We start from the raw sequence: 25,669 nt of genomic DNA on the forward strand, positions 1-25,669 counted from the left end.
CCATAGACTGTGCCACTTAACAATGGACTCTTTTTATGTTGTCAAAAAAGACAATACATTGAAATTATATATTTTGTTCATTTGTTTTGAATTTGCGCAAAGCTACACGAGGGCTATTTGCACTAGCCTTTTCTAATTTAGAAGCGTAAGACTAGAAGGAAGGCAGCTCATGGGCTACTATTTCACCAACGAATAATGGGATTGATCGTAACGTTATAACGCACCCATGGCTGAGAGGGCGAGCATCTTTGGTGTGGCGGTAATTCGAACTCGCGACCCTCACAGAAACTCAATTTTTGGAAAAAGAGTTCGTGTCTTATTCAAAGTCAGTTCCATCCGATTCCAAGAAACATATAAAAGCAGGTTATGAGCTTTGATTTGAACGACACACTCCCAGGAATAGGTGACACAGCTAGACAAACTGAAAAACTAGGGAGTGACTTGTTAAAAAAATGTAAAAACATAACGCGAGCAATTCTCGAACATCGAACCTCCGACAACGAGTCTAAAGCACTAGTTACTGGGACACATCTCTCCACCATTCTTGACACAGTACAGAGGTGTGTGTGTGTAGTAATATTAGTTTCATATTAAAAACAAAACAATAAACAAGTGAATTGTAAAAATAATTAACCTAAGGACAATCAGTTCTCATTTCTGTTCATAGTTTTCCAATAGATTTCTGATTTTTTCTGCTTATTCTAATCAAAGGAAAATATACATATAATGCAAACCATATGTTTGCTAAGATCATAATTAAAAACAATCAAGTTGCTAGTTAAAGTCCAATGTGTCTGTTTTTATCAGGTGGTGCAGTAAATAAACTTTGACATAAGACGAACCAATAAACAAATATAATTCAGCAAAATATAATACAAATCACAATGTTTATAATAAAACGTTTTTATAATTTTCTGTACTATGAAACAATTTTAAATAATTTACGAACATATATTTATATTTAAGAAGCAATTCTGAAACCTTATAACGTTTTAAATACATAACACATTCATATTTCTTCATTCTGACATAACCTAGAATTAAAATAAACGAAATAAAGCTACATTTATATTTCCACGTATTATATAGCTGTTCACTATAAAGTACACTTGATGTTAAATGTAAAATATGCATACGATATAAACGATACATGAAACTTTTCCTTCACATTTAAAATAAAATTATAAAACATACCAAAGTTAAACTACTCACCAAATGCAAATTTCAACCGATGTCACGTAGCATTAAAAAAAAAAAAAACGTTGTAAGGTACGACAACAACCGAAATGTGGATTTGTTACTACTTTAACCCTAATGAGGACAATGACCGAAATCTATATCCTAATACTCAAAATCAGTCTAAATTACTTAACTAATCAGTTAAGTAATGCTATTGATGTAATTTTAAATAATATAATATTTTATCCGTAGTTTTTACAGACATAGAACAATGAAGCAGGAACAATATTCTCAACACGAATTACCCCCACAGAAAATTGAGACAAGAACAAACGAGAAGACGGCAATCGGAAACTCATTAGCGACACCTAAAAATAAAAGACAATACAGTAAAACAAAAAAACAAAAACTAATGAAATATAATATTGTAAACGGAACGTTTTTTTAATATATGAACTATCACTAAAATTACAAAGGATCAATAATATTTAATAATAAAACTACAAGAATTATTTTAATTAAATTAAAATTTAATTATTCTTACAAATAAATTAAAGTCTAAAATGTTTGCTTTTAAACTATCTTGTTGCATTTAGTGATGCACGTTATTTTACAGATTATAATAATCAAAGTTAGACATTTATCTTCGTTTTAATAAGTCTTTCTCCTATTTATTTGAAAACTTTATACAAAGAAAAAATTGCATATACTGACCTGAACCAGAGTTATCTGAGTGTTGTCTTTGAACTGCAATAAAACAATAAGTACTTAATTTGATATAGTTATATACAGTGTACTGTTAAACATTAATAACCTAAAATACTTTAGGGGCTTAGATGGCATATTAAATTATTATCTGTTATTATTCAGTAGACTAATTGGCTATTTATTTATTTGTTAATTTCTTTCCCTCACCAAAACGTGAACATCATTTGCTACTCTCACGACACATTAACACTAAATTGAGTAGGCCGAGTATAGTAGTGTAATTTAAAAGATTTGTTTGGTTTTAAATGTACGGTCCATATCGTCAATATTTTTTATTCGTTATTAATTTGTTTTTCATGGGCCATGAATTCGTCAAAACTAGCCTGTTGCAGTGGGAGTAGCGAACCAAAGAATATCATTCTTCACCGAAATTAACAACTAAGTGTTTAATTTTTTGTTTAAACACTTCATGTAACAAAAGTAACTCTAAGCTAATTTTATTTGTTAGAAAGGAATAATTTTATTTTATCACTAGATGGGGTACCCTTCGCATGAACGTAAGCTACGTAAATTTTGATTATGGGTATTAACACATACCAGCCATCCCGAGATACATTTTTTATTTCAAATTGATTTCTCGTCATCATTAAATTAGTGATTAATGAAAGGTTATCTTAGGACATGATAAGTTGCTTCCCTTCTATTTAATTATTTACAAAACACAGCACACAAACACTCATAAAAACTGCAAAACACAAAATGCGAGTTACATAAACGTAACGCAAGTCTTAACTGAAACACTATTTGGTAAATTATATTTTGATTTTGACTACAACTCAATGTCATAAAACTTATGAATTCAACTGTTTTGCTGTTATACCATCAGAGTTATCAAAAATAAAGAATAAGCAACAAACCTTTCTAACAAATTAAAAACAATATTGCGCATTCCACATGAGAACCATAGTTGGCCTAAGAACAATCAGAAGATAATTTTGTTGATAAACGACAATGTATATCCTTGAGTATTGCCAAAAATTGAGCGTAAAAGGAAATAAGCCCTTAATAATTAGTGATAATTTTACTTACTTCAGTAAATAATGAATAAGTTAAAACATTAGTGTCATCAGAATTAGTAAAGATAGTCTGGTATATATGAGATTTGTATTGTTATAAAAGAAACTATATTATTTATTGAAATTAGTCTGGTTTGTTTTTTAAATTTTGCGTAAAGCTACACCACAGCTATCTGCACTAGCCGTCCCTAATTTAGCAGTATAAGACTAGATGGAAGGCAGCTCGTCATCACCACCCACCGCCAACTCTTGGACTACTCTTTTACCAAGGAATAGTAGGACTGAGGGACTGACCGTCATATTATAACGCCCCCACGGCTGAAAGAGCGAGCATGTTTGGTGCGACGGGGATTCGAACTCGCGACCCTCAGATTATGAGCCGAACGCCTTAACCCACCTGGCCATGCCGGGCCAAAAACTAGTCTGGCATATGAAATTTGTGATTGTAAAATTAAGAAGATATATTGTGAGGAACAGATTAGAATATTGTCTGTTTTTTTTTCTTATTATTAAGGCCAAACTTCCTATCAGAAGTACGAATTTATAGAATAAATTTTGAACCAAAGTGAAAGTAAGACACCGAGTTCGCGAAGAAACCAAATAATTAGTGGACATTGAAAACAACTTACATGTAGCTCCACCTAGGTTATTACAGTTGCATTTAAGGCATCCGTTCAAATCTTCTTCTATAACGCAATTCTTTTTACACCTAACGTTTATGGGACACTCCGAAAGCATAATACTTCTCCAGTCCGCTATAAGAAATAATTAGAAATAGTACAAAACTAAAAATATTACAATATGTCAACTTATGGTGAAGTGGTATTCGAAAGAACAAAGTTCCAATAGTTTTACAACTACTTGATTTAATAATACCATTCATTTTACTAAAATTAGTGTCATCTTACGTAATCGTCTTCCATCTTGTATCGTTTTAATTACTGTTTTTAAAGGAATCACTTAGCTATTTTACTTGAATGATAAAATATATTTCTCGCTGTTCAGACAGAGGGCATTAATTAAAACTTATATAAATTAAAAATTATACTGTATTGTATCAGATAAAAACAACAATAAATGAAAGTATAAAGTTGTTTGAAAGAAAATATATGAGAATTAAATAATACTGCGCAGTCTCGGTAAAAACAACAATAATTATAGAACATTCTACTGATTTAGAAACAAACGATAAGTATATATCACTCTGTAATCTCAGTAAAAACAAACAATAATTATAGAACACTCTGCTGATTTAGAAACAAACGGTAATTACATATCACCATGTAATCTCAGTAAAAAATAAACAATAATTATAGAACATTCTGCTGATTTAGAAACAAACGATAATTACGTAACACCATGTAATCTCAGTAAAAAACAAACAATAATTATAGAACACTGCTGATTTAGAAACAAACGAAAATTACATATCACCATGTAATCTCAGTAAAAAATAAACAATAATTATAGAACATTCTGCTGATTTAGAAACAAACGATAATTACGTAACACCATGTAATCTCAGTAAAAAACAAACAATAATTATAGAACACTCTGCTGATTTAGAAACAAACGAAATTACATATCACCATGTAATCTCAGTAAAAAATAAACAATAATTATAGAATATTCTGCTGATTTAGAAACAAACGATAATTACATAGCACCATGTAATCTCAGTAAAAAACAAACAATAATTATAGAACACTCTGCTGATTTAGAAACAAACGAAACTTACATAGCACCATGTAATGTCAGTAAAAAACAAACAATAATTATAGAACACTCTGCTGATTTAGAAACAAACGAAAATTACATATCACCATGTAATCTCAGTAAAAAATAAACAATAATTATAGAACATTCTGCTGATTTAGAAACAAACGATAATTACGTAACACCATGTAATCTCAGTAAAACAAACAATAATTATAGAACACTCTGCTGATTTAGAAACAAACGAAATTACATATCACCATGTAATCTCAGTAAAAAATAAACAATAATTATAGAACATTCTGCTGATTTAGAAACAAACGATAATTACGTAACACCATGTAATCTCAGTAAAAACAAACAATAATTATAGAACACTCTGCTGATTTAGAAACAAACGAAATTACATATCACCATGTAATCTCAGTAAAAAATAAACAATAATTATAGAATATTCTGCTGATTTAGAAACAAACGATAATTACATAGCACCATGTAATCTCAGTAAAAAACAAACAATAATTATAGAACACTCTGCTGATTTAGAAACAAACGAAACTTACATAGCACCATGTAATGTCAGTAAAAAACAAACAATAATTATAGAACACTCTGCTGATTTAGAAACAAACGATAATTACGTAACACCATGTAATCTCAGTAAAAACAAACAATAATTATAGAACACTCTGCTGATTTAGAAACAAACAGTAATTACATATCACCATGTAATCTCAGTAAAAAACAAACAATAATTATAGAACACTCTGCTGATTTAGAAACAAACGGTAATTACATATCACCATGTAATCTCAGTAAAAAACAAACAATAATTATAGAACACTCTGCTGATTTAGAAACAAACGGTACTTACATATCACCCTGTAATCTCAGTAAAAACAAAGAATAATTATAGAATACTCTGCTGATTTAGAAACAAACGATAAGTACATTGTACCTTGTTGTCTCAGTAAAATATAAACAAACAATAATTACAGAACATTCTGCTATTTGAAAAACAAACACAAATTAAACAACGCACCTTTCTCTGTTTGGAGAAAACAAACAACTAAAACAACTCTATTCTCTTTCATCGTTGCTTCCACAAAACAATAACTAAAGCCACAATATGTTTTGAAAAAAAAACAACAATTATGGTAACGCTACCATTCAGACAAAAACAGTTTTAAGAACACTCTACTGTTTAGACAATAATACAATAACTGTATTTTAACTTTCAACAAACCTTGTTTTAAACGTATGGTTCACAATAGTTTTCTACGTTCTTCTAAACGTTTACAGGTTAACTCACCTCTACATTTCTGTTCACATTTCTACGTTCTTCTAAACGTTTACAGGTTAACTCACTTCCACATTTCTGTTCACATTTCTACGTTCTTCTAAAGGTTTACAGGTTAACTCACCTCCACACTTCTGTTCACATTTCTACGTTCGTATAAACGTTTACAGGTTAACTCACCTCCACACTTCTGTTCACATTTCTACGTTCTTCTAAACGTTTATAGGTTAACTCACCTCCAAATTTCTGTTCACATTTCTACGTTCTTCTAAACGTTTACAGGTTAACTCACCTCCAAATTTCTGTTCACATTTCTACGTTCTTCTAAACGTTTACAGGTTAACTCACCTCCACATTTGTGTTCACATTTCTACGTTCTTCTAAACGTTTACAGGTTAACTCACCTCCACACTTCTGTTCACATTCTTCTTTTCCGAGAAAATTATTGGTGTTTCCTCCACAACCACTGAAATAAAACTTTTCACACTGTCGATTTATGGAATTGTGAAAGTAACGTACGAAAGACCCCTTGCATGGCCCGGATTTTTTCGGTAGGTTACACCTGTCTTAAAGTTGAAAATATAAAGTTTAAAACAGAAAAATTATATTGAGATACAAGCAGGTTTTTGGTAATTAACCTGACAGCGCCCTCTATAGGCTATATCGTTAACTACGCCTATTTTAAAAGTTTATTAAAAACGTATGCACAGATACATTTAACACACACATATATAACCATTAATTAAAACTAGTTTTCAACGAGTTATCATATACAAATACTTCCAGTTTTCTCTTTACCTTCACATGTTGCTATACATTGTTCCTGGTCATCGAAAGAATTGATACCATTCGTACAACGACCATCAGGAAGTTTAAAACATAACTTCTTCGTTAGATCAAAATAGTAGTTTCCTTTATGGGCCTCTTCACTGCAAGACACTTCTTTGGATTTGACGTCACATCTATCTATATGTCATATAAGAAAGTTAAAATTAAATCAAAATATGTTTGATATTCGATCTGCTTAAAGTTTACCAGCATAGAACAATACAGTTATTTAAAGTTTTATGTTTCATATCTATCACGTCAAAACAGCGACCTCTCACGTTTCTTACGCAATGGAATCCTATCGCGAGAGTTGTTTGTAATCAAATGGAACATTTACTCCAAATATTATAATTTAATTTTGAAGAACAGGTTTCGCAAAACAGGAATTTATCCAATACAAACTGATCAGATATAAAATAATAGTAGACGCAATTCGAGAGAGCTGGTTCTGAAGAGATTACAATAATCAGATCAAATACAAAATGTCTAACATTATAGATTAAAAAAAAATGTATTTTCGTACATTTTAAAATAACTTTTTTTTTACCCACGTCTGTAAAAATTCAATTTTTTTTCACCTTTTAACCTCATGGAACGTTATCACGAGTTTCGAGGGTTAATAAATCTGTACTTACCATGGCACTTATCTTCACATTCCTCAAAGGTTGTAAACCTGTTTGCGTTTCCTCCACATCCGCCATAATAAAATAGTTCGCATTTCCCTTTCTTAGGATTGTAATAGTAACGAGGTTTTCTAGCTCTACAGAAACCAGCTTTTTTCGGTTGATGACAGATTTCTGTAGAATAATTGAAAATATAAATTATAAAGTCTAACAAAATAGTCGATTCTTCAAATCGAATTAAATCAAAAGGGTACTTATTTTTGTTGGAAATTCGATCACAGCCCCACGTGCACACCAATCTTAACTTCACTGTCTCTTTATTATTATTACACATCATTTAACATTCCTGAGCAGAGTAGAATGCAGATACAGAGTAAATATGATCACAGAAATACGTATGCAAAAATAGAAAGCGAGAAAACAGTTTAAGGTACCACTAAACATTTTTCATTTTTTGATCATCCGCTAGGGGTTTGGATAGACAAATACTCTAATAAAAAGGTAAATCGGGAAAACACGTTGAAATTTAAGTTTAGATAAGCCTCTTAGATGTTGTTTAATCTTTAATTGCTGCTTATTTAACCGCTAGGGGTACCATGCAGATATTATTGTATTAAAAAGTAGAAAGCAATAAGATACTTTAAGATTTAGAATTAATTAACGGGACCTGTTCTTCATAAAATTATTTTGTTTATATTCTTATCGTTGTATGTTAAGTACAACAGTAGTTTAACGTTACGTACATTAAGTACAACAATAGTTTAATGTTACGTACATTAAGAACAACAATAGTTTAACGTTACGTATATTAAGCACAACAATAGTTTGACGTTACGTACATTAAGTACAACAATAGTTTAACGTTACGTACATGAAGTATAACAATAGTTTGACGTTACGTACATGAAGTATAACAATAGTTTAACGTTACGTACATTAAGTACAACAATAGTTTAATGTTACGTACATTAAGAACAACAATAGTTTAACGTTACGTATATTAAGCACAACAATAGTTTGACGTTACGTACATTAAGTACAACAATAGTTTAACGTTACGTACATGAAGTATAACAATAGTTTGACGTTACGTACATGAAGTATAACAATAGTTTAACGTTACGTACATTAAGTACAACAATAGTTTAATGTTACGTATATTAAGCACAACAATAGTTTGACGTTACGTACATTAAGTACAACAATAGTTTAACGTTACGTACATTAAGTACAACAATAGTTTAACGTTACGTATATTAAGCACAACAATAGTTTGACGTTACGTACATTAAGTACAACAATAGTTTGACGTTACGTACATGAAGTATAACAATAGTTTAACGTTAAGTACATTAAGTACAACAATAGTTTAATGTTACGTATATTAAGCACAACAATAGTTTGACGTTACGTACATGAAGTATAACAATAGTTTAACGTTACGTACATTAAGTACAACAATAGTTTAATGTTACGTATATTAAGCACAACAATAGTTTAACGTTACGTACATGAAGTATAACAATAGTTTGACGTTACGTACATGAAGTATAACAATAGTTTAATGTTACGTACATTAAGAACAACAATAGTTTAACGTTACGTACATTAAGTACAACAATAGTTTAACGTTACATATGTTAAGTACAACAATAGTTTAACGTTACGTACATGAAGTATAACAATAGTTTGACGTTACGTACATGAAGTATAACAATAGTTTAATGTTACGTACATTAAGTACAACAATAGTTTAATGTTACGTATATTAAGCACAACAATAGTTTGACGTTACGTACATTAAGTACAACAATAGTTTAACGTTACGTACATGAAGTATAACAATAGTTTGACGTTACGTACATGAAGTATAACAATAGTTTAATGTTACGTACATTAAGAACAACAATAGTTTAACGTTACATATGTTAAGTACAACAATAGTTTAACGTTACGTACATGAAGTATAACAATAGTTTGACGTTACGTACATGAAGTATAACAATAGTTTAATGTTACGTACATTAAGAACAACAATAGTTTAACGTTACGTATATTAAGTACAAAAACATTAGCACGTTACGTAGGTTGTTGCAAATGCACAACAGTTGTTTCTTCACAGATGTCACTCTACAAGAGGACAGACATTCACTAGCTTTATTAACAGGATATATATCTTCATAATGAGCCATCTCAGCTGTTGTACTTTCTGGAATAAAACCAGATATACAATTTATTGTCACATTTTTATCGTGGGAAATAAACAAACCATATTTAATTGAATACTTCAAAACTTCTGGTTTCTCGTCTTTAAGTACTTTTATCACAAAAGGTTTCTGACGATGACAAACAAGTGAAACAAGTAAGAATTAGTATTATTACAATTTAATGTTATGATTTATGTGTGTTCTATTTTTAAATTAACTAACATATTTGCCTATTTTAACAAAAATTAACAATCTTCTGACTCTCTTCGTCTTGTTTGAACCCCTTTATTTGTGTTTCAGCGCTCTTAAAGTAATGTTTCAATTTTTTTATTGTGTTTTAATCCGTTTTCTATTGTGTTTTAATTTTTTGAGTGTGTTTTAAACCATATCTATTATGTTTTAAGTCATTTCTATAGTGTTTTAACTATTAGTGTTGTGTTTGAACTTTCTTTGTGTCTTTTAACACCTCTCTGTTGTGTGTCAAATTTATCTGTAGTGTTTTAACTATCACTGTTGTATTTGAACTTTCTTTGTGTGTTTTAACACCTCTCTGTTGTGTTTCAAATTTCTCTGTGTGTTTTAACTATCAGTATTGTGTTTAAACTTTCTTTGTGTGTTTTAACACCTCTCTGTGTGTTTTAACTATCGGTATTGTGTTTGAACGTTCTTTGTGTGTTTTAACACCTCTCTGTTATGTTTCAAATTTCTCTGTGTGTTTTAACTATCGATGTTGTGTTTGAACTTTCTTTGTGTGTTTTAACACCTTTATGTTGTGTTTAAATTTCTCTGTGTGTTTTAACTATCAGTGTTGTGTTTGAACTTCCTTTGTGTGTTTTAACACCTTTCTGTTGTGTTTCAACTTTCTCTGTGTGTTTTAACTATCACTGTTGTGTTTGAACTTTCTTTGTGTGTTTAAACACCTCTCTGTTGTGTCTCAAATTTCTCTGTGTGTTTTAACTATCAGTATTGTGTTTGAACTTTCTTTGTGTGTTTTAACACCTCTTTGTGTGTTTTAACTATCAGTGTTGTGATTGAACTTTCTTTGTGTGTTTTAACTCCTCTCTGTTGTGTTTCAAATTTCTCTGTGTGTTTTAACTATCGGTATTGTGTTTGAACTTTCTTTGTGTGTTCTAACACCTCTCTGTTGTGTTTCACATTTCTCTGTGTGTTTTAACACCTCTCTGTTGTGCTTCAAATTTCTCTGTGTGTTTTAACTATCAGTGTTGTGTTTGAAATTTCTTTGTGTGTTTAAACACCTCTCTGTTGTGCTTCAAATTTCTCTGTGTGTTTTAACTATCAGTATTGTGTTTGAACTTTCTTTGTGTGTTTTAACACCTCTCTGTGTGTTTTAACTATCAGTGTTGTGATTGAACTTTCTTTGTGTGTTTTAACTCCTCTCTGTTGTGTTTCAAATTTCTCTGTGTGTTTTAACTATCGGTATTGTGTTTGAACTTTCTTTGTGTGTTCTAACACCTCTCTGTTGTGTTTCACATTTCTCTGTGTGTTTTAACACCTCTCTGTTGTGCTTCAAATTTCTCTGTGTGTTTTAACTATCAGTGTTGTGTTTGAAATTTCTTTGTGTGTTTAAACACCTCTCTGTTGTGTTTCAAAGTTCTATGTGTATTTTAACTATTAGTGTTGTGTTTGAACTTTCTTTGTGTGTTTTAACACCTCTCTGTTGTGTCTCAAATTACTATGTGTGTTTTAACTATCAATGTTGTGTTTAAACTTTCTTTGTGTGTTTTAACACCTCTCTGTTGTGTGTCAAATTTATCTGTAGTGTTTTAACTATCACTGTTGTGTTTGAACTTTCTTTGTGTGTTTTAACACCTCTCTGTTGTGTCCCAAATTTCTCTGTGTGTTTTAACTATCAGTATTGTGTTTGAACTTTCTTTGTGTGTTTTAACACCTTTCTCTTGTGTTTCAAATTTCCCTGTGTGTTTTAACTATCAGTGTTGTGTTTGAACTTTATTTGTGTGTTTTAACACCTCTCTGTTGTGTCTCAAATTTCTGTGTGTGTTTTAACTATCAGTGTTGTGTTTGAATTTTCTTTGTGTGTTTTAACACCTCTCTGTGTGTTTTAACTCTCAGTGTTGTGTTTGAACTTTCTTTGTGTGTTTTAACTCCTCTCTGTTGTGTTTCAAATTTCTCTGTGTGTTTTACCTATCAGTATTGTGTTTCAACTTTCTTTGTGTGTTTTAACACCTCTCTAAGTGTTTTAACTATCGATATTGTGTTTGAACTTTCTATGTGTGTTTTAACACCTTTCTGTTGTGTTTCAAATTTCTCTGTGTGTTTTAACTGTCGGTATTGTGATTGAACTTTCTTTGTGTGTTTTAACACCTCTCTGTTGTGCTTCAAATTTCTCTGTGTGTTTTAACTATCAGTGTTGTGTTTGAACTTTCTTTCTGTGTTTTAACACCTCTCTGTTATGTTTCAAATTTCTCTGTGTGTTTTAACTATCGATGTTGTGTTTGAACTTTCTTAGTGTGTTTTAACACCTTTCTGTTGTGTTTCAAATTTCTCTGTGTGTTTTAACTATCGGTATTGTGTTTGAACTTTCTTTGTGTGTTTTAACACCTCTCTGTGTGTTTTAACTATCGGTATTGTGTTTGAACTTTCTATGTGTGTTTTAACACCTCTCTGTTGTGTCTCAAATTTCTGTGTGTGTTTTAACTATCAGTGTTGTGTTTTAACTTTATTTGTGTGTTTTAACACCTTTCTGTTGTGTTTCAAATTTCTCTGTGTGTTTTAACTATCGGTATTGTGTTTGAACTTTCTTTGTGTGTTTTAACACCTCTCTGTTGTGCTTCAAATTTCTCTGTGTGTTTTAATTATCAGTGTTGTGTTTGAACTTTCGTTGTGTGTTTTAACACATCTCTGTTGTGTTTCAAATTTCTATGTGTATTTTAACTATCAGTGTTGTGTTTGAACTTCCTTTGTGTGTTTTAACACCTCTCTGTTGTGTCTCAAATTTCTATATGTGTTTTAACTATCAGTGTTGTGTTTGAACTTTCTTTGTGTGTTTTAACACCTCTCTGTGTGTTTTAACTCTCAGTGTTGTGTTTGAACTTTCTTTGTGTGTTTTAACTCCTCTCTGTTGTGTTTCAAATTTTTCTGTGTGTTTTAACTATCAGTATTGTGTTTCAACGTTCTTTGTGTGTTTTAACTATCAGTGTTGTGTTTAAACTTTCTTTGTGTGTTTTAACACCTCTGTTGTGTTTCAAATTTTTCTGTGTGTTTTAACTATCAGTGTTGTGTTTGAACTTTATTTGTGTGTTTTAACACCTCTCTGTTGTGTCTCAAATTTCTGTGTGTGTTTTAACTATCAGTGTTGTGTTTTAACTTTCTTTGTGTGTTTTAACACCTTTCTGTTGTGTTTCAAATTTCTCTGTGTGTTTTAACTATCGATGTTGTGTTTGATTTTTCTTTGTGTGTGTTTAACACCTCTCTTTTGTGTCTCAGATTTTTATGTGTGTTTTAACTATCAGTGTTGTTTTTGAACTTTCTTTGTGTGTTTTAACACCTCTCTGTGTGTTTTAATTCTCAGTGTTGTGTTTGAACTTTCTTTGTGTGTTTTAACTCCTCTCTGTTGTGTTTCAAATTTCTATGTGTGTTTTAACTATCAGTGTTGTGTTTGAACTTTCTTTGTGTGTTTTAACACCTCTCTGTGTGTTTTAACTCTCAGTGTTGTGTTTGAACTTTCTTTGTGTGTTTTAACTCCTCTCTGTTGTGTTTCAAATTTCTCTGTGTGTTTTAACTATCGGTATTGTGTTTGAACTTTCTTTGTGTGTTTTAACACCTCTCTGTGTGTTTTAACTATCGGTATTGTGTTTGAACTTTGTTTATGTGTTTTAACACCTCTCTGTTATGTTTCAAATTTCTCTGTGTGTTTTAACTATCAGTATTGTGTTTGAACTTTCTTTGTGTGTTTTAACACCTCTCTGTGTGTTTTAACTATCGATGTTCTGTTTGAACTTTCTTTGTGTGTTTTAACACCTTTCTGTTGTGTTTCAAATTTCTCTGTGTGTTTTAACTATCAGTGTTGTGTTTAAACTTTCTTTGTGTGTTTTAACACCTCTCTGTGTGTTTCAAATTTCTCTGTGTGTTTTAACTATCAGTGTTGTGTTTGAACTTTCTTTGTGTGTTTTAACTCCTCTCTGTTGTGTTTCAAATTTCTCTGTGTGTTTTACATATCAGTATTGTGTTTCAACTTCCTTTGTGTGTTTTAACTATCGATGTTGTGTTTGAACTTTCTTTGTATGTTTTAACACCTTCTGTTGTGTTTCAAATTTCTCTGTGTGTTTTAACTGTCGGTATTGTGATTGAACTTTCTTTGTGTGTTTTAACACCTCTGTTGTGCTTCAAATTTCTCTGTGTGTTTTAACTATCACTGTTGTGTTTGAACTTTCTTTCTGTGTTTTAACACCTCTCTGTTATGTTTCAAATTTCTCTGTGTGTTTTAACTATCGATGTTGTGTTTGAACTTTCTTAGTGTGTTTTAACCCTCTCTGTTGTGTTTCAAATTTCTCTGTGTGTTTTAACTATAAGTATTGTGTTTGAACTTTCTTTGTGTGTTTTAACTATCGGTATTGTGTTTGAACTTTCTTTTGTGTGTTTTAACACCACTCTGTTATGTTTCAAATTTCTCTGTGTGTTTTAACTATCGATGTTGTGTTTGAACTTTCTTTGTGTGTTTTAACTCCTCTCTGTTGTGTTTCAAATTTCTCTGTGTGTTTTACCTATCAGTATTGTGTTTCAACTTTCTTTGTGTGTTTTAACTATCGATGTTGTGTTTGAACTTTCTTTGTGTGTTTTAACACCTTCTGTTGTGTTTCAAATTTCTCTGTGTGTTTTAACTGTCGGTATTGTGATTGAACTTTCTTTGTGTGTTTTAACACCTCTCTGTTGTGCTTCAAATTTCTCTGTGTGTTTTAACTATCAGTGTTGTGTTTGAACTTTCTTTCTGTGTTTTAACACCTCTCTGTTATGTTTCAAATTTCTCTGTGTGTTTTAACTATCAGTATTGTGTTTGAACTTCCTTTGTGTGTTTTAACTATCGGTATTGTGTTTAAACTTTCTTTGTGTGTTTTAACACCTCTCTGTTGTGTTTCAAATTTTTCTGTGTATTTTAACTATCAGTGTTGTGTTTGAACTTTCTTTGTGTGTTTTAACACCTCTTTGTGTCTTTTAACTATCAGTGTTGTGATTGAACTTTCTTTGTGTGTTTTAACTCCTCTCTGTTGTGTTTCACATTTCTCTGTGTGTTTTAACACCTCTCTGTTGTGTTTCAAATTTCTCTGTGTGTTTTAACTATCAGTGTTGTGTTTGAAATTTCTTTGTGTGTTTTAACACCTCTATGTTGTGCTTCAAATTTCTCTGTGTGTTTTAACTATCAGTGTTGTGTTTGAACTTTCTTTCTGTGTTTTAACACCTCTCTGTTATGTTTGAAATTTCTCTGTGTGTTTTAACTATCGATGTTGTGTTTGAACTTTCTTAGTGTGTTTTAACACCTTTCTGTTGTGTTTCAAATTTCTCTGTGTGTTTTAACTATCGGTATTGTGTTTGAACTTTCTTTGTGTGTTTTAACTAACGGTATTGTGTTTGAACTTTCTATGTGTGTTTTAACACCTCTTTGTTATGTTTCAAATTTCTCTGTGTGTTTTAACTATAGATGTTGTGTTTGAACTTTCTTTGTGTGTTTTAACACCTTTCTGTTGTGTTTCAAATTTTTCTGTGTGTTTTAACTATTAGTGTTGTGTTTGAACTTTCTTTGTGTCTTTTAACACCTCTCTGTTGTGTGTCAAATTTATCTGTAGTGTTTTAACTATCACTGTTGTATTTGAACTTTCTTTGTGTGTTTTAACACCTCTCTGTTGTGTTTCAAATTTCTCTGTGTGTTTTAACTATCAGTATTGTGTTTAAACTTTCTTTGTGTGTTTTAACACCTCTCTGTGTGTTTTAACTATCGGTATTGTGTTTGAACGTTCTTTGTGTGTTTTAACACCTCTCTGTTATGTTTCAAATTTCTCTGTGTGTTTTAACTATCGATGTTGTGTTTGAACTTTCTTTGTGTGTTTTAACACCTTTATGTTGTGTTTAAATTTCTCTGTGTGTTTTAACTATCAGTGTTGTGTTTGAACTTCCTTTGTGTGTTTTAACACCTTTCTGTTGTGTTTCAACTTTCTCTGTGTGTTTTAACTATCACTGTTGTGTTTGAACTTTCTTTGTGTGTTTAAACACCTCTCTGTTGTGTCTCAAATTTCTCTGTGTGTTTTAACTATCAGTATTGTGTTTGAACTTTCTTTGTGTGTTTTAACACCTCTTTGTGTGTTTTAACTATCAGTGTTGTGATTGAACTTTCTTTGTGTGTTTTAACTCCTCTCTGTTGTGTTTCAAATTTCTCTGTGTGTTTTAACTATCGGTATTGTGTTTGAACTTTCTTTGTGTGTTCTAACACCTCTGTTGTGTTTCACATTTCTCTGTGTGTTTTAACACCTCTCTGTTGTGCTTCAAATTTCTCTGTGTGTTTTAACTATCAGTGTTGTGTTTGAAATTTCTTTGTGTGTTTAAACACCTCTCTGTTGTGCTTCAAATTTCTCTGTGTGTTTTAACTATCAGTATTGTGTTTGAACTTTCTTTGTGTGTTTTAACACCTCTCTGTGTGTTTTAACTATCAGTGTTGTGATTGAACTTTCTTTGTGTGTTTTAACTCCTCTCTGTTGTGTTTCAAATTTCTCTGTGTGTTTTAACTATCGGTATTGTGTTTGAACTTTCTTTGTGTGTTCTAACACCTCTCTGTTGTGTTTCACATCTCTGTGTGTTTTAACACCTCTCTGTTGTGCTTCAAATTTCTCTGTGTGTTTTAACTATCAGTGTTGTGTTTGAAATTTCTTTGTGTGTTTAAACACCTCTCTGTTGTGTTTCAAAGTTCTATGTGTATTTTAACTATTAGTGTTGTGTTTGAACTTTCTTTGTGTGTTTTAACACCTCTCTGTTGTGTCTCAAATTACTATGTGTGTTTTAACTATCAATGTTGTGTTTAAACTTTCTTTGTGTGTTTTAACACCTCTCTGTTGTGTGTCAAATTTATCTGTAGTGTTTTAACTATCACTGTTGTGTTTGAACTTTCTTTGTGTGTTTTAACACCTCTCTGTTGTGTCCCAAATTTCTCTGTGTGTTTTAACTATCAGTATTGTGTTTGAACTTTCTTTGTGTGTTTTAACACCTTTCTCTTGTGTTTCAAATTTCCCTGTGTGTTTTAACTATCAGTGTTGTGTTTGAACTTTATTTGTGTGTTTTAACACCTCTGTTGTGTCTCAAATTTCTGTGTGTGTTTTAACTATCAGTGTTGTGTTTGAATTTTCTTTGTGTGTTTTAACACCTCTCTGTGTGTTTTAACTCTCAGTGTTGTGTTTGAACTTTCTTTGTGTGTTTTAACTCCTCTCTGTTGTGTTTCAAATTTCTCTGTGTGTTTTACCTATCAGTATTGTGTTTCAACTTTCTTTGTGTGTTTTAACACCTCTCTAAGTGTTTTAACTATCGATATTGTGTTTGAACTTTCTATGTGTGTTTTAACACCTTTCTGTTGTGTTTCAAATTTCTCTGTGTGTTTTAACTGTCGGTATTGTGATTGAACTTTCTTTGTGTGTTTTAACACCTCTCTGTTGTGCTTCAAATTTCTCTGTGTGTTTTAACTATCAGTGTTGTGTTTGAACTTTCTTTCTGTGTTTTAACACCTCTCTGTTATGTTTCAAATTTCTCTGTGTGTTTTAACTATCGATGTTGTGTTTGAACTTTCTTAGTGTGTTTTAACACCTTTCTGTTGTGTTTCAAATTTCTCTGTGTGTTTTAACTATCGGTATTGTGTTTGAACTTTCTTTGTGTGTTTTAACACCTCTCTGTGTTTTAACTATCGGTATTGTGTTTGAACTTTCTATGTGTGTTTTAACACCTCTCTGTTGTGTCTCAAATTTCTGTGTGTGTTTTAACTATCAGTGTTGTGTTTTAACTTTATTTGTGTGTTTTAACACCTTTCTGTTGTGTTTCAAATTTCTCTGTGTGTTTTAACTATCGGTATTGTGTTTGAACTTTCTTTGTGTGTTTTAACACCTCTCTGTTGTGCTTCAAATTTCTCTGTGTGTTTTAATTATCAGTGTTGTGTTTGAACTTTCGTTGTGTGTTTTAACACATCTCTGTTGTGTTTCAAATTTCTATGTGTATTTTAACTATCAGTGTTGTGTTTGAACTTCCTTTGTGTGTTTTAACACCTCTCTGTTGTGTCTCAAATTTCTATATGTGTTTTAACTATCAGTGTTGTGTTTGAACTTTCTTTGTGTGTTTTAACACCTCTCTGTGTGTTTTAACTCTCAGTGTTGTGTTTGAACTTTCTTTGTGTGTTTTAACTCCTCTCTGTTGTGTTTCAAATTTTTCTGTGTGTTTTAACTATCAGTATTGTGTTTCAACGTTCTTTGTGTGTTTTAACTATCAGTGTTGTGTTTAAACTTTCTTTGTGTGTTTTAACACCTCTCTGTTGTGTTTCAAATTTTTCTGTGTGTTTTAACTATCAGTGTTGTGTTTGAACTTTATTTGTGTGTTTTAACACCTCTCTGTTGTGTCTCAAATTTCTGTGTGTGTTTTAACTATCAGTGTTGTGTTTTAACTTTCTTTGTGTGTTTTAACACCTTTCTGTTGTGTTTCAAATTTCTCTGTGTGTTTTAACTATCGATGTTGTGTTTGATTTTTCTTTGTGTGTGTTTAACACCTCTCTTTTGTGTCTCAGATTTTTATGTGTGTTTTAACTATCAGTGTTGTTTTTGAACTTTCTTTGTGTGTTTTAACACCTCTCTGTGTGTTTTAATTCTCAGTGTTGTGTTTGAACTTTCTTTGTGTGTTTTAACTCCTCTCTGTTGTGTTTCAAATTTCTATGTGTGTTTTAACTATCAGTGTTGTGTTTGAACTTTCTTTGTGTGTTTTAACACCTCTCTGTGTGTTTTAACTCTCAGTGTTGTGTTTGAACTTTCTTTGTGTGTTTTAACTCCTCTGTTGTGTTTCAAATTTCTCTGTGTGTTTTAACTATCGGTATTGTGTTTGAACTTTCTTTGTGTGTTTTAACACCTCTCTGTGTGTTTTAACTATCGGTATTGTGTTTGAACTTTGTTTATGTGTTTTAACACCTCTCTGTTATGTTTCAAATTTCTCTGTGTGTTTTAACTATCAGTATTGTGTTTGAACTTTCTTTGTGTGTTTTAACACCTCTCTGTGTGTTTTAACTATCGATGTTCTGTTTGAACTTTCTTTGTGTGTTTTAACACCTTTCTGTTGTGTTTCAAATTTCTCTGTGTGTTTTAACTATCAGTGTTGTGTTTAAACTTTCTTTGTGTGTTTTAACACCTCTCTGTGTGTTTCAAATTTCTCTGTGTGTTTTAACTATCAGTGTTGTGTTTGAACTTTCTTTGTGTGTTTTAACTCCTCTCTGTTGTGTTTCAAATTTCTCTGTGTGTTTTACATATCAGTATTGTGTTTCAACTTCCTTTGTGTGTTTTAACTATCGATGTTGTGTTTGAACTTTCTTTGTATGTTTTAACACCTTTCTGTTGTGTTTCAAATTTCTCTGTGTGTTTTAACTGTCGGTATTGTGATTGAACTTTCTTTGTGTGTTTTAACACCTCTCTGTTGTGCTTCAAATTTCTCTGTGTGTTTTAACTATCACTGTTGTGTTTGAACTTTCTTTCTGTGTTTTAACACCTCTCTGTTATGTTTCAAATTTCTCTGTGTGTTTTAACTATCGATGTTGTGTTTGAACTTTCTTAGTGTGTTTTAACTCCTCTCTGTTGTGTTTCAAATTTCTCTGTGTGTTTTAACTATAAGTATTGTGTTTGAACTTTCTTTGTGTGTTTTAACTATCGGTATTGTGTTTGAACTTTCTTTGTGTGTTTTAACACCACTCTGTTATGTTTCAAATTTCTCTGTGTGTTTTAACTATCGATGTTGTGTTTGAACTTTCTTTGTGTGTTTTAACTCCTCTCTGTTGTGTTTCAAATTTCTCTGTGTGTTTTACCTATCAGTATTGTGTTTCAACTTTCTTTGTGTGTTTTAACTATCGATGTTGTGTTTGAACTTTCTTTGTGTGTTTTAACACCTTTCTGTTGTGTTTCAAATTTCTCTGTGTGTTTTAACTGTCGGTATTGTGATTGAACTTTCTTTGTGTGTTTTAACACCTCTCTGTTGTGCTTCAAATTTCTCTGTGTGTTTTAACTATCAGTGTTGTGTTTGAACTTTCTTTCTGTGTTTTAACACCTCTCTGTTATGTTTCAAATTTCTCTGTGTGTTTTAACTATCAGTATTGTGTTTGAACTTCCTTTGTGTGTTTTAACTATCGGTATTGTGTTTAAACTTTCTTTGTGTGTTTTAACACCTCTCTGTTGTGTTTCAAATTTTTCTGTGTATTTTAACTATCAGTGTTGTGTTTGAACTTTCTTTGTGTGTTTTAACACCTCTTTGTGTCTTTTAACTATCAGTGTTGTGATTGAACTTTCTTTGTGTGTTTTAACTCCTCTCTGTTGTGTTTCACATTTCTCTGTGTGTTTTAACACCTCTCTGTTGTGCTTCAAATTTCTCTGTGTGTTTTAACTATCAGTGTTGTGTTTGAAATTTCTTTGTGTGTTTTAACACCTCTATGTTGTGCTTCAAATTTCTCTGTGTGTTTTAACTATCAGTGTTGTGTTTGAACTTTCTTTCTGTGTTTTAACACCTCTCTGTTATGTTTGAAATTTCTCTGTGTGTTTTAACTATCGATGTTGTGTTTGAACTTTCTTAGTGTGTTTTAACACCTTTCTGTTGTGTTTCAAATTTCTCTGTGTGTTTTAACTATCGGTATTGTGTTTGAACTTTCTTTGTGTGTTTTAACTAACGGTATTGTGTTTGAACTTTCTATGTGTGTTTTAACACCTCTTTGTTATGTTTCAAATTTCTCTGTGTGTTTTAACTATAGATGTTGTGTTTGAACTTTCTTTGTGTGTTTTAACACCTTTCTGTTGTGTTTCAAATTTTTCTGTGTGTTTTAACTATCGGTATTGTGTTTGAACTTTCTTTGTGTGTTTTAACACCTCTCTGTTGTGCTTCAAATTTCTCTGTGTGTTTTAATTATCAGTGTTGTGTTTGAACTTTCTTTGTGTGTTTTAACACATCTCTGTTGTGTTTCAAATTTCTATGTGTATTTTAACTATCAGTGTTGTGTTTGAACTTCCTTTGTGTGGTTTAACACCTCTCTCTTGTGTCTCAAATTTCTATATGTGTTTTAACTATGAGTGTTGTGTTTGAACTTTCTTTGTGTGTTTTAACACCTCTCTGTGTGTTTTAACTCTCAGTGTTGTGTTTGAACTTTCTTTGTGTGTTTTAACTCCTCTCTGTTGTGTTTCAAATTTTTCTGTGTGTTTTAACTATCAGTATTGTGTTTGAACGTTCTTTGTGTGTTTTAACTATCGGTATTGTGTTTGAACTTTCTTTGTCTGTTTTAACACCTCTTTGTTATGTTTCAAATTTCTCTGTGTGTTTTAACTATCGATGTTGTGTTTGAACTTTCTTTGTGTGTTTTAACTCCTCTCTGTTGTGTTTCAAATTTCTCTGTGTGTTTTAACTATCAGTATTGTGTTTGAACTTCCTTTGTGTGTTTTAACTATCGATGTTGTGTTTGAACTTTCTTTGTGTGTTTTAACACCTTTCTGTTGTGTTTGAAATTTCTCTGTGTGTTTTAACTATCAGTGTTGTGTTTAAACTTTCTTTGTGTGTTTTAACACCTCTCTGTTGTGTTTCAAATTTTTCTGTGTGTTTTAACTATCAGTGTTGTGTTTGAACTTTATTTGTGTGTTTTAACACCTCTCTGTTGTGTCTCAAATTTCTGTGTGTGTTTTAACTATCAGTGTTGTGTTTTAAGTTTCTTTGTGTGTTTTAACACCTTTCTGTTGTGTTTCAAATTTCTCTGTATGTTTTAACTATCGATGTTGTGTTTGATTTTTCTTTGTGTGTTTTAACTATCGGTATTGTGTTTGAACTTTATTTGTCTGTTTTAACACCTCTCTGTTATGTTTCAAATTTCTCTGTGTGTTTTAACTATCGATGTTGTGTTTGAACTTTCTTTGTGTGTTTTAACTCCTCTCTGTTGTGTTTCAAATTTCTCTGTGTGTTTTAACTATCAGTATTGTGTTTGAACTTCCTTTGTGTGTTTTAACAAATCGGTATTGTGTTTAAACTTTCTTTGTGTGTTTTAACACCTCTCTGTTGTGTTTCAAATTTTTCTGTGTATTTTAACTATCAGTGTTGTGTTTGAACTTTATTTGTGTGTTTTAACACCTCTCTGTTGTGTCTCAAATTTCTCTGTGTGTTTTAACTATCAGTGTTGTGTTTTAACTTTCTTTGTGTGTTTTAACACCTTTCTGTTGTGTTTCAAATTTCTCTGTGTGTTTTAACTATCGATGCTGTGTTTGATTTTTCTTTGTGTGTTTTAACTATCGGTATTGTGTTTGAACTTTATTTGTCTGTTTTAACACCTCTCTGTTATGTTTCAAATTTCTCTGTGTGTTTTAACTATCGATGTTGTGTTTGAACTTTCTTTGTGTGTTTTAACTCCTCTCTGTTGTGTTTCAAATTTCTCTGTGTGTTTTAACTATCAGTATTGTGTTTGAACTTCCTTTGTGTGTTTTAACTATCGATGTTGTGTTTGAACTTTCTTTGTGTGTTTTAACACCTTTCTGTTGTGTTTGAAATTTCTCTGTGTGTTTTAACTATCAGTGTTGTGTTTAAACTTTCTTTGTGTGTTTTAACACCTCTCTATTGTGTTTCAAATTTTTCTGTGTGTTTTAACTATCAGTGTTGTGTTTGAACTTTATTTGTGTGTTTTAACACCTCTCTGTTGTGTCTCAAATTTCTGTGTGTGTTTTAACTATCAGTGTTGTGTTTTAAGTTTCTTTGTGTGTTTTAACACCTTTCTGTTGTGTTTCAAATTTCTCTGTATGTTTTAACTATCGATGATGTGTTTGATTTTTCTTTGTGTGTGTTTAACACCTCTCTTTTGTGTCTCAGATTTTTATGTGTGTTTTAACTATCAGTGTTGTTTTTGAACTTTCTTTGTGTGTTTTAACACCTCTCTGTGTGTTTTAATTCTCAGTGTTGTGTTTGAACTTTCTTTGTGTGTTTTAACTCCTCTCTGTTGTGTTTCAAATTTCTCTGTGTGTTTTAATTATCAGTGTTGTGTTTGAACTTTCTTTGTGTGTTTTAACACATCTCTGTTGTGTTTCAAATTTCTATGTGTATTTTAACTATCAGTGTTGTGTTTGAACTTCCTTTGTGTGGTTTAACACCTCTCTCTTGTGTCTCAAATTTCTATATGTGTTTTAACTATGATTGTTGTGTTTGAACTTTCTTTGTGTGTTTTAACACCTCTCTGTGTGTTTTAACTCTCAGTGTTGTGTTTGAACTTTCTTTGTGTGTTTTAACTCCTCTCTGTTGTGTTTCAAATTTCTATGTGTGTTTTAACTATCAGTGTTGTGTTTGAACTTTCTTTGTGTGTTTTAACACCTCTCTGTGTGTTTTAACTCTCAGTGTTGTGTTTGAACTTTCTTTGTGTGTTTTAACTCCTCTCTGTTGTGTTTCAAATTTCTCTGTGTGTTTTAACTATCGGTATTGTGTTTGAACTTTCTTTGTGTGTTTTAACACCTCTCTGTGTGTTTTAACTATCGGTATTGTGTTTGAACTTTGTTTATGTGTTTTAACACCTCTCTGTTATGTTTCAAATTTCTCTGTGTGTTTTAACTATCAGTATTGTGTTTGAACTTTCTTTGTGTGTTTTAACACCTCTCTGTGTGTTTTAACCATCGATGTTGTGTTTGAACTTTCTTTGTGTGTTTTAACACCTTTCTGTTGTGTTTCAAATTTCTCTGTGTGTTTTAACTATCAGTGGATTGTTTAAACTTTCTTTGTGTGTTTTAACACCTCTCTGTGTGTTTCAAATTTCTCTGTGTGTTTTAACTATCAATGTTGTGTTTGAACTTTCTTTGTGTGTTTTAACTCCTCTCTGTTGTGTTTCAAATTTCTCTGTGTGTTTTACCTATCAGTATTGTGTTTCAACTTTCTTTGTGTGTTTTAACACCTCTCTGTGTGTTTTAACTATCGATGTTGTGTTTGAACTTTCTTTGTGTGTTTTAACTCCTCTCTGTTGTGTTTCAAATTTCTCTGTGTGTTTAACTGTCGGTATTGTGATTGAACTTTCTTTGTGTGTTTTAACACCTCTCTGTTGTGCTTCAAATTTCTCTGTGTGTTTTAACTAACAGTGTTGTATTTGAACTTTCTTTCTGTGTTTTAACACCTCTCTGTTATGTTTCAAATTTCTCTGTGTGTTTTAACTATCGATGTTGTGTTTGAACTTTCTTAGTGTGTTTTAACTCCTCTCTGTTGTGTTTCAAATTTCTCTGTGTGTTTTAACTCCTCTCTGTTGTGTTTCAAATTTCTCTGTGTGTTTTAACTATCAGTATTGTGTTTGAACTTCCTTTGTGTGTTTTAACTATCGGTATTGTGTTTGAACTTTCTTTGTGTGTTTTAACACCTTTCTGTTATGTTTCAAATTTCTCTGTGTGTTTTAACTATCGATGTTGTGTTTGAACTTTCTTTGTGTGTTTTAACACCTTTCTGTTGTGTTTCAAATTTCTCTGTGTGTTTTAACTATCAGTGTTGTGTTTAAACTTTCTTTGTGTGTTTTAACACCTCTCTGTTGTGTTTCAAATTTTTCTGAGTGTTTTAACTATCAGTGTTGTGTTTGAACTTTATTTTTGTGTTTTAACACCTCTCTGTTGTGTCTCAAATTTCTGTGTGTGTTTTAACTATCAGTGTTGTGTTTTAACTTTCTTTGTGTGTTTTAACACCTTTCTGTTGTGTTTCAAATTTTTCTGTGTGTTTTAACTATCGATGTTGTGTTTGATTTTTCTTTGTGTGTTTTAACACCTCTCTGTGTGTTTTAATTCTCAGTGTTGTGTTTGAACTTTCTTTGTGTGTTTTAACTCCTCTCTGTTGTGTTTCAAATTTCTATGTGTGTTTTAACTATCAGTGTTGTGTTTGAACTTTCTTTGTGTGTTTTAACACCTCTCTGTGTGTTTTAACTCTCAGTGTTGTGTTTGAACTTTCTTTGTGTGTTTTAACTCCTCTCTGTTGTGTTTCAAATTTCTCTGTGTGTTTTAACTATCGGTATTGTGTTTGAACTTTCTTTGTGTGTTTTAACACCTCTCTGTGTGTTTTAACTATCGGTATTGTGTTTGAACTTTGTTTATGTGTTTTAACACCTCTCTGTTATGTTTCAAATTTCTCTGTGTGTTTTAACTATCAGTATTGTGTTTGAACTTTCTTTGTGTGTTTTAACACCTCTCTGTGTGTTTTAACTATCGATGTTGTGTTTGAACTTTCTTTGTGTGTTTTAACACCTTTCTGTTGTGTTTCAAATATCTCTGTGTGTTTTAACTATCAGTGTTGTGTTTAAACTTTCTTTGTGTGTTTTAACACCTCTCTGTGTGTTTCAAATTTCTCTGTGTGTTTTAACTATCAGAGTTGTGTTTGAACTTTCTTTGTGTGTTTGAACTTTCTTTGTGTGTTTTAACAACTCTTTGTGTGTTTTAACTATCAGTGTTGTGATTGAACTTTCTTTGTGTGTTTTAACTCCTCTCTGTTGTGTTTCAAATTTCTCTGTGTGTTTTAACTATCGGTATTGTGTTTGAACTTTCTTTGTGTGTTCTAACACCTCTCTGTTGTGTTTCACATTTCTCTGTGTGTTTTAACACCTCTCTGTTGTGCTTCAAATTTCTCTGTGTGTTTTAACTATCAGTGTTGTGTTTGAAATTTCTTTGTGTGTTTAAACACCTCTCTGTTGTGCTTCAAATTTCTCTGTGTGTTTTAACTATCAGTATTGTGTTTGAACTTTCTTTGTGTGTTTTAACACCTCTCTGTGTGTTTTAACTATCGGTATTGTGTTTGAACTTTGTTTATGTGTTT

General features: G+C 31.4%; 1 protein-coding gene across 7 annotated transcripts in view; it reads right to left on the bottom strand.

Annotated features, from left to right (window-relative positions):
- Positions 1–1,040: 1,040 nt before the first annotated feature.
- Positions 1,041–25,669, bottom strand: part of LOC143247747 (uncharacterized) — an 83,884-nt gene continuing 59,255 nt past the window's right edge. For all 7 annotated transcript variants that reach the window (XM_076496172.1, XM_076496174.1, XM_076496173.1 and 4 more), the window contains 7 exons: positions 9,514–9,639; positions 7,443–7,604; positions 6,778–6,945; positions 6,384–6,545; positions 3,593–3,718; positions 1,894–1,926; positions 1,041–1,547 (listed from right to left, as the gene is read on the bottom strand). In XM_076496172.1, coding sequence (XP_076352287.1) covers positions 1,471–1,547; positions 1,894–1,926; positions 3,593–3,718; positions 6,384–6,545; positions 6,778–6,945; positions 7,443–7,604; positions 9,514–9,639 — 854 coding nt within the window. In that variant the 3' untranslated portion in view covers positions 1,041–1,470. The remainder of the gene's footprint in view (positions 1,548–1,893; positions 1,927–3,592; positions 3,719–6,383; positions 6,546–6,777; positions 6,946–7,442; positions 7,605–9,513; positions 9,640–25,669) is intronic.

This window comes from Tachypleus tridentatus, chromosome 3, assembly GCF_004210375.1.
Source record: "Tachypleus tridentatus isolate NWPU-2018 chromosome 3, ASM421037v1, whole genome shotgun sequence".
In the NCBI taxonomy this organism is placed as follows: domain Eukaryota; kingdom Metazoa; phylum Arthropoda; class Merostomata; order Xiphosura; family Limulidae; genus Tachypleus; species Tachypleus tridentatus.